General features: G+C 48.0%; 1 protein-coding gene across 3 annotated transcripts in view; it reads right to left on the bottom strand.

Moving 5' to 3' along the window:
- Khdrbs3 (KH RNA binding domain containing, signal transduction associated 3) overlaps positions 1–14,591 on the bottom strand; it is a 164,043-nt gene extending 149,452 nt beyond the window's left edge. Inside the window, exon 1 of one of the 3 annotated variants that reach the window (XR_003845458.1) lies at positions 14,181–14,315. Coding sequence is in view for 2 of the 3 variants with exons in the window: in XM_021216617.1 (XP_021072276.1) it covers positions 14,181–14,268 (88 nt within the window). In the remaining variant the exon portion in view is untranslated. Of the gene's footprint in view, positions 1–13,351; positions 13,657–14,180 lie in introns of those variants that run through there. The other 2 variants (XM_021216617.1, XM_029547941.1) reach the window with 2 other exon arrangements.
- Between the last annotated feature and the right edge of the window lie 2,178 nt (positions 14,592–16,769).

Here is a 16,769-nt window from a genome sequence, read left to right as displayed (position 1 = left end):
TACCACCCTACAATATAAATGTCTTTTAATTTGGCTGCTTCCCCACTGTGCTGGAAACTCTTTAAGCAGGGATAAAGTATGAGCCAGCTCTGTTCCAGCACTTAGCCCAGCCTTGCCACGCTCACACCGCTTACAGATAGAACCCACCCCTCATCTGGGGAGACTGGAGGAAAGACACACCCTGCCAGCTAGGGTGACCCTAGAAGACTATGATTTCCTCAGCACAAAGTCAAGCTTCTCTTTTGTTCAACTTTCCAACAAGACAGAAATACTATCTCTAGGAATTCTTTACTGGAAGTAACACTGTGTGCTATGGACACCGGTCAGCCACAAATTCTTACACCCTCTTCTAAGTACCTCTAAGACGTACCCAAGAAGCATAATCTTGGAGCCTAGGATTCTGTGTTGAACTCCCTGAAGGAAGGAACAGGAACACATATGCTGCTACCTCACTAGACTTGAGGAAAAGAAGCTTGGCTGAATATTAAGGACCGAATAGGATGTTAGCACTTCACAGAGATTCTCCCAAGACCATCTAGGGATGAGGACATCGAAGTCTGTGGTGCTCATCACCAAAGCAAGTGCACAGCTTAAGTGACAAGAGCTGAAAGGAAAGAACTGTAGGACAGAACCATCCAGAACACAACCTAGCAATCCACAAATCACACTTCTTAATTCTTATCTCCATATGCTTTTAAGTCACTGTACAGACTGTGAAAATACAGAGCAAGATTTTGGGCTGGTGGTACCCTCCTGTAACTCCAGGACTGGGGGACTGAGGCAGAAAGATCCTGAATTCTACATCAGTCTAGGTTACCTAGAGACCTGATACCAGCCTGAGCTACACAGACAGCCTCTGCCGCCAAAACTGAAGAAATAAACTGAATAGTGTGGATTCTGATTCCTGTTTTACTAAATGGCAGGCATTCTGTCAAAGAGTGGAGAGCCTGGAGATGCAGAGACACCAAGGAGTGACAGCCTCAGGTTTTTCACATAAAAACAAAGAAAAGAAGTAAACAGTCACTACCAGACTGGGAAGCTCAGAGGGTGCAACCTGGTCTCTAAGGGCAGCACACTAAGAACCTGGGAGCCATTCCATAGAAGGTGCTGAGGGCACCTCCTGCTGCTCCCAACAAACCTGAGGGTCAGTGTACTGGCTGGTTTTGTGTCAACTTGGCACAGCTGGAGTTATCACAGAGAAAGGAGCTTCAGTTGAGGAAATGCCTCCATGAGATCCAGCTGTGAGGCATTTTCTCAATTAGTGATCAAGTAGGGAGAGGCCCCTTGTGGGTGGGACCATCCCTGGGCTGGTATTCTTGGGTTCTGTAAGAGAGCAGGCTGAGCAAGCCAGGGGAGGCAAGCCAGTAAAGAACATCCCTCCATGGCTTTTGCATCAGCTCCTGCTCCCTGACCTGCTTGAGTTCCAGTCCTGACTTCCTTGGTGATGGACAGCAGTATGGAAGTGTAAGCGGAATAAACCCTTTCCTCCCCAACTGCTTCTTGGTCATGATGTTTGTGCAGGAAGAGAAACCCTGACTAAGTCAGTGAAGAAGAAACAAAGGTAAACTGGACAAACTGCCCAGCCAGTCTCCAAACTGACCTTTGACCTCCAGGAATAATAATAAATACAAATAATAAAATAAAATAGGGAGACAACTGGAAAATCTCCAGAGCCATGAGTGTCTCTTAACAGGGTGTGGTCACATCCCTGTGGCAAGCCACTGCTGAGGTCCGTGGTCACCAGGCCGCCACTGCAATGTCAAACACACTCCAGGGCACAGTGTGCTTCAACAGGTGATCGATCGATCGTTCCCGATGGCATACCTTCCTCTGATAATATAGTCCTTAGAAAACCCTCTAGTCACTGCTCTCAAGAAGTCCCTTTATAAATACATTAAAGCCATAAATTTCATCAAGAAATTTGTGAGGAAAAAAAAAAGTCATTCTTGTAACAAGAAAAGTATAATTTGGGGATTTCTTTTTCACCCAATTGACTAGCATCAAAACTCTTGCCTCTCTGCTGAGCAGGAAAGAGTACTGAAAAGCTATGGGGGTTGGGGGAGGGTGCTTTACTAAGCAAGGGCCGGGCTTGGGAAATGGCTCCATCTGTGTTCACCATGCAAGCATGAGGACCTGAGTCTAGATCACCAGCACCCAAGCAAAGAGCCAGCTGCAGCAGCATGCGTGTTAGCCTAGCACTGGAAAAGCAGACTGAAGGGACCTCGGGTCTGCTGGCCACCCAGTTTACCTGAGTCACCGAACTCCAGCCTCAGGGAACAATCTGTCTGAAAAACTAATATATGGTACAGCTGAGAAGGACACCTGATTTACACCTCTGGTCTCTACCCTGCACACACACACACACACACACACACACACACACACACACACACCACAGCACACACAGAAGGCCAACATCTTATTGTGCCACAAAAACTTACTCTTATAAGTTTACAAAATTATTTTCCCAATATAATACATACGACACTTAATAATATATGTAAATGGTTTTAAAATACTTTGCAGGTATATTGGCATGTTCCAAGATACAGGAAAGGACCAACATAGAGAACTGAGCTGTCTGCAGTAGATTCAACACACAGCAATTTTAAACTCAGGGCAAGTACCTTCTATTATGCCCCTCCTGTGGGTGACAGGCTCAAACAACACGTTTATCAAATCTGGTCTTTAGTCTGTAACATGAGAGCAGTATGCCGTGCACTGACTAGGCCCACTAATGTAGCACCCTGATTGTTTTTAAAAGTCTTATCAGAATGCACACACACCCGTTTACATACTGTGCATTATGCTTTTGCACACTCATTTACATACTGTGTATTCTGCTTTCCTCATCTGCTAACAGGAGCTTAATGCAAGGTGTACCTCAAAAATATCTGGCCTTTGGTTTTTCCAGAAAAGTTTAGCATGAAGACACAGAGACACGATTACAGACACAAATCTGCTCCCCAGACCTCTGAGCAAGGGGCCTGGAAGCAATAGTTTATAGGAACATTCCACCATGAAAGAAACCAGGGCACAGGGTAGGACAGGGCTGATTTCAGCACAAGGCAACAGAAAATAAGCTCTGGAATAAAATGCTGCCCCAAATACCCAAATCCACAGATGCTCAATCCTCGAATGTAAAACGGGATAATGCTTGCTTATACTAAGCTATCTGTGTGCTCTATTCAGTAAGTGATCACTACAGTACACAGTGGTACCTAATACTATGTGATCGTGTATAACTTACAAAACAAAATATGTACATGTTTAATGAAGGTCCTATTTTTTTCAAGTATTTCTGTACATTTTTGGTTAAAAAACATTGACGAATATATAGCAACCAGTTATATACAGCCCATGGATATATATCATACTAGCTATACACACGTGATAATCCCATCAAAAGGGTCAAGGGTACAGGGCAAAGGGCTCCCAGTACACACACATGGGACAATGTAAGCATCCGTTTATACTGTAAAGGTTCATAACTCCTTGATCAAAAGAATCCATGACTCTACAAGATAAGTGAGATAAACTGAACAGAGGAATGTAGGGGGAAGGGGTAGGGGCAGAGGGAGGGCAAATGAAATTTCCCCTCTCCGTAGAATTCCAATAGATGGATGTAGCTGCAGAAGAGGAGTAGGGAAATTGCCATTTTATAAATACCACACACACAGCCACGTTTCATGTTGTTCAAAATATGAATGGGTGCTAAAGTCTGTAAGGAACACTTTGAAAAATAAAAAAGAAACATTCAGCCTTAAACTAGCTCCCAAGAAAAGCACCAAGTCATGCCAGCATGACTTCTACCAGTCACCAACCTGGTCACCGGTGGTGTGAAACCCCTGGCCACACGCTCTCAGGCGCAGAGAATGCTCTGACTCCTCCTCAACAGGACAAGAGAATCAGAGAGCCCAAGTTACAGACGCTCTCCCATAAACACTGGTATGTCCCCAGAGGCAGGGGAAGGCAGAGGGCTGTCGCCATGAAAACACTGGAAACCTGGCAGCTGGACCCCTCGGGGCAAAACTGGAACAAGTGGCAAAGACAGGTAAGGAATTGAGTGAGAGGCTAGCATCGCACGTGAGCTTCCACAGCCTGCAAGAAAAGGCGCTTCCAGTTAGGAAGTATGCAGAGATGATAAACACTCAAAGGGCAACGCCACGTGACGCACCCACCTCACCATCAACAGCATCATGACCCCACAGCCAATCCTAACTGGTGAGTCCACGGAGATGGTGAAGCAAGAGTCTGGGTACTATCGGTTTAACTTCTGTGTAAGTGGAAAACTATTTCAGAATGAATCTTTAATGTCAAGGGGAAAACGTATTTTGAAAGTTGGAGGAAAGAGATACAGATAGGTAACTACAAGACAGCGTCAGAGGAGAGAACAGGAAGATAAGGAACAACAGAAAAGTCAAACAAGTTACCTGAATGCTGCCAGCACCAGGCTACTGGCCTTACCCTACTCAGCATCCGGTTCATACCTCGTTAACAAGAAAGCCACCTGGTCCTGGGGAAAGTGGAGTGAGCTTCATAGCACATAACCCACTCGGCAACAGTTGTTAGCAATGTCTACCTCCCAGACTGGGACCCGAACATTCGACAATATGTAGGGGAAAGGAGAGAGAGGAGGCTGGAGACAGCTCTGCGGTTATGAGCTCTTGCTATTCCGGCTAAGAACCTGACTTCTGTTCCCAGCACTGACACTGGGCAGCTCACTACACCAGCTTCAGTAGACTTGATGCCCTCCCATGGATTCTATAGTCATGCGTGCAAACACACACAAAAGACATAAATGAAATCATTAAGAGGATTAACTTGTTTATTAAAAACGATAATGAAGGCGACAGCAGCAGCCCTTTTTTTTGTTCTATGTTCTCTACACACCCAGCCTGCCACGGAGCCTCGCACAAGCACCACACACCGACGCTCCAGAGCACCACAAACGCTCCAGAGCACCCGAACCTGTTTAATCACCATTTGCAGACAGGAGACTGAAGTTGAGAAGAGTTTATTCAGCCAAAGCCACAACACATCAAAGGCAGTGCTAAGACATGTGCCCAACTTTGCTGACACAAAACTTAATTATCCTGTTCTGCAAAATAGACTGAGTCTGACCCCAGGATCATTTCAGCTAACTGGCTTGCATGCAGTGTAGGAGCTAAGGCAAGGGATTTTTCTAAGTGGTTAACTTCTGTTTACGCTCTCTGGGCACAACTGGACTGAAAGGAAGAGACAAAGAAGCGAGAACAGTAAGAAAATCCAGTCCCTTCCCACAGAAAGTGGGTAATCATTCACTCTGCACTGGTCAACTGGAAAGAGCTGGGTCTGAACCCAGATATAACAGGAGGAGCCACGAAGACCATGGGAAGACCTCCCATTAGATAGCACGTCACTTCATCTTAGTGACACCAAATGAGCGAAACAGAGACAGAACCGCTCCAATTCCGTTTAGTAGAATTAAATATTCACAGTTCAATTTAGAAGTTCAAAATATGTCAATACATATTATTTGCATCAATGATAATCAATTTTTGAAATTCTTATAGTCTCTAGATATAGTGATCCAGTATTCAACACTGGTAAAAAAAAAAAAAAAAAAAAAAAAAAAAAAAAAAGCACTTTAAAATAGAGAGCCATGTTTGTTTTTCTAAACCCTCCTGTGGCTGTCCCTGGCACTGGCGGGCCCTCTAACTCACTCTTGTCAATAGCAGCAAAAGTCAAGAATAGGCAGAAAACCCCACACCAGCTGACAAACCTTTCTTACTGTTGCTTGCTGTGTATCTCGGACTTTGATATGCATGCCCCAATGCAAACTAACTCTGAGAACTGTAACTCCACTTTGAAGGAACAGACCCGCAGTGGCCCATAGCCACAAGCCAGACCATCCTAGTTAGCTCAGGGTGGTCAATCCAGTGCTTGTAGAGTCTTTCATTAGGTCACAGAGCCTTCTCTAAACTCAGTTAACCGACCCTGTGACCACCATTACTTTGTCTGTAAAATGAGATGAACAAAATTCACTTCACATAGTAGTGCCAGGACTAAACGAAGTGTGTGAGGAGCAAGCTAGCAACTGTGCACAGCACCCCTTGGGAACTCAGAGGGACGAGCAACTAGACAAAAACGCACCTCTGTGTCCTCAAATGATGGAGAAAGTAGACTAAATTTGAAGGAAAAAAAAGAGTAGAAATACATGAAATCCCAAAGACAGACAAGCTTTGTGCATCAGTGCTAATCTCAGTTCAGGAGTTAAACTAGGTGGGCAGAAGGGGATCTGCAGCTATGTGGAGCGCCATCTAGTGGAAGAAAAGCAGAGCACAGCCGTGTATTCTGAGCAGAAGAACACCACCGTGAAAATGAGAATGAAAACTGCCCCTCCCCACTCCCTCTAATTTCTCAATGGGACCTGGAACCAGTAGTGACCCCAAGTGTAGGATTTATGCTGAAAGGTGAGATCAAAGAGATTGCTCGCCCACATCCATGCCCTTTACCATGCCAAAGAAGAGCACCAGTAATATGCCAGAACACCATTAAGATCCTTAAAATAGCAGCAGAAGCCAATTGGTGAAAACCATGGAAATTTACAGCCTCCCAGCTCAGAGCAAGTTCTCTTGTGCTGCAGTGTCCAGACACGCTCTAAGCTGTGGTCAAAAAAAAGGTTTATGGAACTTCATTTGTTAAATTTAGGCTTAGAGTGCTGTGCCCTGACTAGCATAATGAAATCAACCTGGGGCTGCTGATTCTGATGGAATCAAAGGGGCTTCCTAAGCCAGGAGTTCTCATCTGGAGCTTCCAGGGCTGGAAAACTAAAATCATCCTCATATCAGAAGATTATCATACGTAGTAAGGCTAGGATCTATCTGAGTGTGGTCACTAGACACAGTGTGTTTGCCAAGTGACACCAGTACTCACACACCTGTCTCGGGCCAGTCCACTACAGCAGGCAATAATAATTTAGAACCTACTGTGTGTTCTGCATTACATGTGTGTGAAGCACCAATAATACTAACAGAGCATTGGGTCCTCAACTTGTGAATGGGCAAACTGAGGGTCTGAGAAATTAAGCAATTGGACAAATCTGAAGGGTGTCACCTTGCATAATCACAGAATTCTTTCTGCACCGTTTGGTCTTTGTTAGGTATGGCTACTCCCTAAGGAAATGCCATCCACCAGTCTCCACACTGGCAGTAGGCACAGTCTGCCCCTCTATAGCACATGGAACCTCTTCTGCTCAGCAGCTCACTGGTGCAAGGCTTTGCAGGTAACTAAGTGCTGTAGTTAGAGTGGTCACAGTGTCTGCTTGCACACTACCTGAGGCTCCAAAGCACAAGGCAGAGTGACCTTGGTTAATTAGCTGACTCTCCTAAAACCAGTTTTCTCATCTGTAAAATGAGCTATTCTTTTCTTCTTATTCATTTTTTTCTTTTCTTTTCCTTCATTTTTTTTATTTTCTTTTTTCATTGAGATGGATTTTCTCTGTGCAGCCCTGGCTGTCCTGGAGCTCACTCTGTAGACCAGGCTGGCCTCAGACTCAGAGATCTGCCTGCCTTGGCCTCCTGAGTGCGAGGATCAAAGGTGTGCACCAGGACTGCCCAGCATGGATTAGTCTTTTAACAACATTAGAAGAATTAAATGAAACAATATACATAAAGCATGAAAATGAGAAAGGGCCCTTGATAAACAGCAGCTGCAACAATTAGTAATTACAAGACATATATGTTTAAATACATTCCCTTCAAGGAAGCCAAGGCTATTGGTTGTGGAAATATAATATTGTATGTTAGCATGCCGTCCCTCCCTCCCTCCTTTCCTCCCTCTCTCCCTCCCTCCCTCCTTTCCTTGCCTTTCTTCCCTTTCTTCCTTTTGAACCTGGCTTTAAAGGATAGGACTTTCTCATTATACCACAAACTAAGTAAGATTCTAATACACTCTGAACCAGTTGATTCCTTGGTGACCAAGAATTAAAAACAAAGAGCTCCGTCTGCAAGTTCTACAGGACTCTCTCACACAGCAGGCCCTGAGAGAAGATTTCAGTAGCACACTTTCTAGGCCATGTTGTCCTGCTTTCTCTGACTCTCGGGGTGCATACATAAGTCAGACTCCTCACCTTAAACACCCACCAAGGCTCACAGTAGTGTGGCTGGAAAGCTCAGGACACAGTGGGTGGCCTTTCTGTTAAAGCACATTTTCAGACACCTCTTTTAAAAATTCATCATCACCAACAGAAATTCCTAATGGGCTTCTACAATAATCAAACTTTTATTTAAAACCAAAGCTGAGTAACGGCCTTTTACATCCTTTCTTAAAGTATCCTTCCTAAGCACTGAAGAGTTGAAGTTCCAGCCGGACTCTAAGCTCTGCCTCCTTTCCATTTTGGAGCCAGAGATGCCTCACTGGTAAAAACACACACATACACACACACACAGGGTGGCAGGATAGGGATAAAACTACAGACCTTGCAAGATCCTGCATGGGTCGGAGAGGACGCACTGGAAGCACCTGGCACTAAAGAGGCCCTCTACCTGCTTGCTTTTGTTTTAACTATATAAATAAGCACTGTCCCAGCGCTAAGAACACCCTGCTTACTGCTTTAGTAAAGATGTATGTATGCCTTCCTCTCTCCCTTCTTCAGTCGGACAGATGACAAGTGGCAAAGGGGTTTCGGCATACCCCCTTTGAAACTGGCATTCGGAGCAGTTCAGTTGTCCCTCTGACTTCCCGTTTCTGGCTAAGCATGGCCTCAATGACATCCACTTTTAATCCTAGCACTCAGGAAGTTAGGCAGGCAGCCAGGAGGAATTCTATAAACTCGAATTCCAGGCCAGCCTAGTCTACATCCCAAGTTCTAGGCCAGCCAGGGTTACATAGTAAAACCCTGTCTAAAAATAGAAAAAGAAAAAAAGGAAGGAAGGAAGGAAGGAAGGAAGGAAGGAAGGAAGGAAGGAAGGAAGGAAGGAAGGAAAACTTCTGGCTGGTGCCTGGAATTGCAAATTAACTCCTTCAGGTAAGAAGATTTATAAGCTATGTGCCATGAGCTTGCAGGATTCTAGTGATTCTAGTTTGACTCTATTTCAAAAAAAAAAAAAAAAATCCCATTATGAACTTCAGAAGGAAGGCTGATTGCACTGGAGTGCACTGGCTTAACAAGTTCCTCAGGAAAGAAAAAAAGTAAATAAACATCTGATTCTGAGCAGATCTGACAACATCTTCTCATTATCTCCTGAGAAAGATCCCTACTGTTCCTCCACTCTCAGAATCCTGGCACGCTCTCCTGCTGGCTCTGACCCCACATTTCACTTGGAGCCTTCCCTCCTTCCTCAGTGATGTGCACCTTAGAGACCTCACCCCGCACCCCAGGCCTGGTCATTCACAGAGGTCAGGAGCAGAGGGCTCAGTGGCTGTCAATTCCCAGCCTACTTTCACCTCTATGGTAATCACTCCAGGAAGGCTGGAGTTCCATTTGCAAAGCCCAAGCAAGCAGGGAACTTGACCAATACCTCCTGAAGACAGGAGGCCAGGTGAGACCAGATCTGCTCCTACCAGGCTCCCACTCTCCCACCAGAGTGAAGAGAACTAGGACCCCAGCATCACACCAGGGCGGAGGTGAGCACTGGGCATTGCTGCAAGTGAGAATGCAGCCACAGGGCCCTGCCCTTTGCTAGGGAGAGGAGAGCAGGCGGAGGAATTAAAGCAGAAACCTACAGGGAGAGGAGTAAAATTGGACAACACATCATGTATCTTCCATCCCAATGTGGTCAGGGAGCAAGGGAAGGAACTGCACATCAGGCGGCCTGGCTTTCCAAGTCTGCGCCTGTTACTAACCAACTCTCCTACAGCAACCTCACTTCCCAGACCTCCGAGGGCCAGAACAGAATAGCATGGCAAAAGCCGACAACCCACTTCTGCCTTCTCTCTGACGCCCTGAAAGTGTGCCATTTCAGACAAGCTGTACAACTGAAAACCTGGCCCACAGACCTCTCCATCCGTGGGGTGTCAGAGGTAATCAGAATTCCAGCATCACCTGGGGCAGAGGGGCTCAGACTAAGTTCATCTGAACCTCTGATCGCTCTGTATCCCACAACAGCAACTGGGAACTGAGTTCCTAAGGAAAGAAGACATATATAAACCTGAAACTGACTCTCTCCCACAGTGAAGCATAGGGCCTTCTAGTTCGTCAGCACAAAAAGCCTGGCACACAGGCTGGTTCCCAAAGGTCCAAGTGTTGGAACACTGTATCTCTCTGTAAAGCAGTGCATAAAACTCAGAAGTGGCTGACCTCAAACTGAGTCACTACATCCATTTCCTCCAAATGCAAACTCCAATACTCACAACCAGAAGAGAAACAAACAAACAAGCAAGCAAACAATAATGGCAGCCTCCTCTGGATGAGGTAGGGAGTCACACTCGGGAGTGTACAGGTGCCACACCTAAACAGCATTCTGCTAACCTCACCACTGAGCCCTCACTGTACAGGTCTGAGCGCATTCAACCAAAGCAAAACCATTTTCCAAAGGTAGTCCCCCAAATTGAAGCCACACCACTGAGTTCTGTTCATTACAAGGAAATATGGCTAATGGCCCTCTTTCTGCACATACATAGGTCCACGCATAGCTTAAATAATGCAAAGGACCCTAATGTTTGAGAAGCCGAGGTCACATGAAAACCATCATTTTGAAATAGCAACAAAGGGCTTATCAGCGTGAATGCACAGACATTCTCACATCACTCTGCTTCCTCCTGTAACCAACAACAACTAAATATAACTTGGCAGAAATAGCCACCAATCTATACATTATCACATAATTAAAAACACGGGGTTGCCTTGGACAGACTTGGACAGGGAGCCATCCAAACCATGACCAGAGTGTGAGATTAAATCACGACACAAGACATTCTGGAGAGGGATTTTATAACTCAGACTATCTCCCACTGGCAAATGCAACACATAGCAGGCATCACCCCTGTAGTCTCCAACTGACCTCCCTAGCAGGAAGTGCAGCACTTCACACAGTAGGCATGACCAGGGGAGAAAGCCGGGGACCAGTGAGTGAACACCAAAGCTGCATTTCTTTCCTTTCTTACCACGCCTGACTTCTTTTGTCTTCAATGCCAATTAAGCGCTAGGCTTACTTTTGTTGGCAAGTGAAATTTTACATTTGGGGCAAACAGAGAGAAACAGTTACCTTTGGAAATTAAAAGTCAACTCGGTAACTCATGCCCACCATGAGGCACCGGCCTGGACAAAAGGCAGCCGAGCACCTGCACTGGCAGAAGTCTCGCCTGTCTGTACCAGTCCTTACTTAAAGACTGTAGCAACAGTGATAACTCAGCCAGGACGCTGATCGATGTTTATGAATGCCGCATTCTGAAATAACTACGTCTCATTTATAATCTGTCTCATTATCTTACGGTGCTGATTACTAAACTAAAATACTGGTCACGGGAGGGCTTTAATTCACAGGTGCCTTGGCCTGGGAATTTAATCCTTCAGAAGTCTACAATGGAGGTCTGCTTCTTCAAAATGCAGAAAGAGTCCCCCCCACCCCGGTCTCCTACAGCAGCATCAGTCCTTCTAGAGGACATAGTAATTCCCTCTCTTATATTAAATTAACCAGGGACAATCATATTCACTGTACTGATTTCAACAGTGGCTTAAATGGACACACCAGAAGAGTTCATTTCATCTCTTGGGGGGAAGTCACAGGTAGAAAGAAGAATGTCTTTCAAGACTGAAGATGTGGGTTCAAGTTAATTCTCAGTACCTACAGGCTGACATGCAGCAGGGGTCCCAGCAGCCTCTGGGAAAGCTCTGACTGTCTTGCCTCTGGGGCTGGAAATGTGGGGATGGAGCTAGACAGCAAGTCTTCACAAGGGCTGTGGAAACTTTGCAAATCCTGTGCAAAACCTTAAGGACCATGAGCTCTGGAGACATTAGCTGCGGAGTGTCTCTCACATGACACACCATAGTAAAGGATCATCACAGTATCGACCATTCCCACCTGTGGGAGATCCCAGCATAACCTCTACAAAGAGACTTTCCTTTTAGTCAATAACACACTGTCATATAACCAGGAAAAGGGTGGCTATCAGATTTCAAATAAAACTTTACCAAAAATCACCCAAATGCTGACTTCAGACCTGATAGTTTGATAGTTTTTTTTTTTTTTAAAGCACTTGTAGTGATGGAGTTACGTAACCGACCATAATTAATATTTCAAATGACAGAGCGCTGTGTTCTGAGTATCAGGCTCCATCTCAAGTGATGTAAAAGCTCACAGTAACAGGAGCATTCTGGCAGCAGAGCGTCCTTCGCCGCTATGAAACGTACCTCTTACAAGAATTACAGTCCAGATGAAAAGCAAGGCACCAGGTTCAAAGCCAAACAAGCCCTAAAAACAACTCCCACAGTGTCTGGTTCAAGGAATGGAGCCACTAACCCCAGCAGACACAGGAACCGACGGAACTGTGGACATCTGAACAGCACACACGGATACGACAACAAGGCACAGGCAAACAACCCAGACTTTTAAAAGAACTCCTTATCCTTTGAAACCCGTGTCCTGATGGAGTACGACCCAAGTTTGGCTTGCTCTCTTCACCCGGAAAACCGTACTTGGTGTAGATCATTTCTAATCCGCTGATCTCACACAATGTACAAAGAAATTTCTTACATTGAGATGACAGCCCAGCAAGCAGCAAAAGACAGACGTAAAGCACCGGGAGTGGGGAATACAAACCGAACTGCAGGGACCTAACTACAAGACTGCTCAGAAGGACCAGGCAGCAAAACTTAAAATTCCTTTCCACTAATTTAAAGAGCGAACGCCCATGACTTTTTCCACAAGCTCCGGTACATTAAAGAAATCAAAAGAAGCAGGCCATGAACGGGAGACTCGGCTGGTGAGCAAATTGTTGAATTTCTGTTCAACAATTCAAAGAAGCGTCACTTCTCGGAGAAGGTAAGTCTCTCCACACCACCCCCACAAGAGGACATCAGCCTACTCTTGGACAACTGTCTACAATGGGCAAGTGACAGAGGTCGTGGTTCTAAAACATAGGTGTCCACAACGCAAACAGAATATGTCTGCCTCATCAGTCTCTCCCAACAATACGAGTGAGGACCAGCGCTGTGAACCGCAAACCCCCAATAGGATCCAGTAGACAAAGTGATTCATAAAATGGTTCCAGATCTGACCAGATAATGTCTCTGTCATATCCCTTAAAAAGAAGTATGGAAAAGGAGAGGGAAAGGGGGGGAAAAAAAAGAACCAGAGGTTCCCAGAAACACGAACCATGCTGGACCCGGGTGTAGTAGGTAGATCCGGGGAAGGCAGGCATCATTTACCTTCCATCCCAACAGATGATTCAGGAAGCCAGAGGAGAAGTAAACCTGAAGAATACTGTCCTGGGTAGGCGTGCCTCCATAAACCCCAGTGTCCCTGTCCTTGGCACTTCCCGGTTCCTTTTCCACCCGCGCTGGTTGGAGGAGTGTGAAAAATGGCACAGGCGGGTGGATCCTTTAGGCAATGTGTTCAACCCTAAGCCTGACACCAATAAGGGTCACCCGCCCAGCTTGTCTCAAGAAGAGAAAGAGCGAGCAAGAACTGGCTCTCTGGCGGGCCTCCTCTACCAAACTGAGACCTTCAAGGGCCACCTCCTCGCCTGCCAGGCTGGCATGAGTGCCCGCCCCCAGGAACGGCAAACTGCCCAGCCGGCGGCCGCCTAGGCACACACAGAAAAACCGTAGGAGAGAGGCTGGGTTCCTCCCTCGGGGCCGCTGGAGTCCTCCCCTCTATCGTGCTTGGAGGATCTGACCCTAAATCTCTTCCAAGGTCCCCAAACTTCACTAACAACCCAAGCACCTGTTCCCTTCACCTCCTGCGCAGCCGATTCGCTCAAGCCCATCCTTATCCCAGCTGCGCTTTCTTGCAGCTCCTTGGACACCCCAAACACCCCAGGTCCCAGGGCGCCCCACTCTCTCTCTCTCTCTGGTGTGCTCATCCAGGACCGGTCCAGACACAGGCTCCTACACGCTCTCTGTCCTCCGCCCAGAAGTTTCCCCTGGGTCCACCAGGGTCCCCACGGAAGCGCCTCCAGTCCCATGCTGATGTCGGGCCTCCTCCCTCCTCCCCGGAGCCGGCTACGCGGGTGCCGTTAACGGCCGCCGAGCTCACCTCGGTTCACCAAGCGCAGGGCGTGCGTGAAGGAGGGGTCCAGAGAGTCCTTCTCCGCCATCAGCTCCGGCAGGTACTTCTCCTCCATGCTCGCCGGCCGCCGGGCCCGCTTCTCCGCCCCGCGGCGCGCGCGCGCCAGCCGCCCCGCAGCCCGAGCCGCCCGCCCCCGGCGGCGCGGACCCCGCCAGGCGCCTCGGCGGCCAAGCCGGGCGGGCGGCCGGGCGGCGGCGGCGGCTCGGCGCGGGCGGCGGCGGCCGCTCAGCCCGGCCCCGTGGAGCCCCAGATCACCGCGCTGCGGGCCGCGAGCTGCACGGCGGCGGGATGAGCGAAGGGAGCGGGCCGGGAAGCCGAGGAGCGCTGGCCAGTCTCGCTCGCCGGCTGCGACGATGCCTGGTTCTGCCGCGACCCGCCCCGCGCGCCACCCCGCGAGCTCTGAGCCGCCGCGCAGTGCCCCGCGCCCTCCCCGCCCCGCCCGCCGCGCCTGCGCGCTGTGCCGACCGCCCGGCGCGCGCCGCCTCGTGGGGGCACTGGGACTGCGCGGGCCCGCGGCGGGGACCTTGTAGGGGCGCTTCCGGTCCCTAGACCCGGGGTCTCCATCCAGGGCTCCCCGATGAGCACCTCTAAGCTGTCCAGCACCGCCTTGTATGTGCAGTCTGGGAAACTGAGGCTCACGGGTCAAGTGGCGCGTCCAAGGTCACCCGTCCTAGCGAGGAGAGACAAGGGCAGAGCCTTTGGAGCCCAGGTTCATAGTGCCAGGCTCTGGGAACAGGCAGTGCGACCAGATTCCTGGTTTGCCAAAGCTCGGCGGACTTGCCTAACTTAGGTCGCTTTGCTGTCCGCTGCTATTTGTACGAAAATACCGCCGGGCCGGACTTGAAACGCCAGTCAGCCTCCTGAGACCCTTGGCGCAGAAGTCGGTTACATAAAAGCGCCTGCCCTTCAGACTGTCTTTGTCTTCCAAGACTTGCTCCGGGTTGCCCTTCTCCTTATATGGTGGTGTCTGGACGTGGATGAATGAGTCTCTCTAAACTGTCCCCAGTAGGGAACCTACCACAACACACATAGGTGGTGATGTCTTCTGTCCCCCTCGAGCCACCCAACCAGACCCCAGCAAATGCTCGCCTAGGCTCCTTTTAGATCCTTTGAGGTGTGTGGAATAAATGTCCCACACTAGACCAAGGACTCCTGAGTCCCTGTTCAGAGGATGTCACAATCCCAACCTCAATAACCAGAGTCCCTTGACAGTGCTCAAGACTTCCCCCCAAAAAACCTTAATTGCTTAGTTTTTCCTCTCCCTGTACTCTAAAGCCCTTCACAGAACTACAAAGCCTAGGGCTATCTTGGGGAACAGCAAATTTTGTCTGAGGGAGAGGTCTCTTAACACCTCCTGTCAGGGATGGATGTGGAGAGAGCACCAGAAAAGTTTGCTGAAGGAATCCCCCAAGCACCTGATCCCTTGTTTCAGCCTTGTGTATACTTGGTTGCAGGTTAGGTGCAACTCCAGAGTCCCCTGCAACAACACACACACACACACACACACACACACACACACACACACCGTCTCTCTTTAGTCAGAACTGGCAAGTGGCAGTAAAACACAGTGGTTAACTAGTTCTGACCCTTTAGCAAACTTGGGTCATCTGTGCCTCAGTCTCTTCATCTATCCTATGGAGATGAGGAAAGATAATTGCTTAGGAAGCTCATAAGGATTGACTACTTCACAAGCACCAGGCACAAAATGAAAGCCAGACTGTTTGTTCTGTGGCAGTCTCCCTCGCATGACTGCTTTCTGAGGCAGAAGCTTCGAAAGGCAGCAGGCAACACCATCTGTGTGCTCCTCGGTGCTGGAGATGGAGCACAACCCCAGCAGAGCAAGCTCACCAGGGTAGATCCTGCTTCTGACCCTGAGCCCCACGCTGGTCTGGTCATGCAGTGTGTCCCAAGTCTGAGCCTCTCATCTGGACCCCCAAGAATGATGTTATGTCAGCAGTCCCTAGAGGCAGTTGGGGAGTTCTTGAGGGAAGGTTTTTCCTCCCTTTACATCTAAATGGAAGCACTTGCCTCTTGCTCTAGTCTTCCCTAGACTTGAATTCCAGGGATCCTCTGACAAAGCACTAATGAAGAGAAGAGACAGACAGAGTGCCTGGTGAAACAGTGTTCCCTGCCCTGTGTCTTCCATTTTCTGCCTCGGTAGTAGTCTAAACTTTCACTGATGAGTATCTTTATTAAGCAGTTACTAATTATCTTTATTAAGCATTTACTAATTATCTTTATTATGAACATTTACTAAGTGCCAGGCTGCTCTGGCAGCTTTATACATAGTCCTCTTGATACCTGCAGGAAAGATTCCGTTTATCACCATTTACTCATCAAGAAATCTCCAAGGCTGAGTAATTTTATACTTTGCCAACTGTGCCACCACTGGCAATCTGAGATTCCAGGCCCTCCTATTCTAAACCCTTCCGACACCTAACCCTTTTCCAGGTAGTGATCTGAGACTGATTAGATCTGTGTCCCTCCCCCAGTGGTGCTTTTGGCAGAGATGTCCCGCCAGCAGCTGGGGAGGAAGACTGTGTACCATGAGGCTGA

Source organism: Mus pahari, chromosome 17 (genome assembly GCF_900095145.1).
Source record: "Mus pahari chromosome 17, PAHARI_EIJ_v1.1, whole genome shotgun sequence".
NCBI lineage: Eukaryota > Metazoa > Chordata > Mammalia > Rodentia > Muridae > Mus > Mus pahari.
The sequence above is the reverse complement of the archived record's forward strand: the minus strand, read 5'-3'. Positions and strand labels throughout refer to the sequence as shown.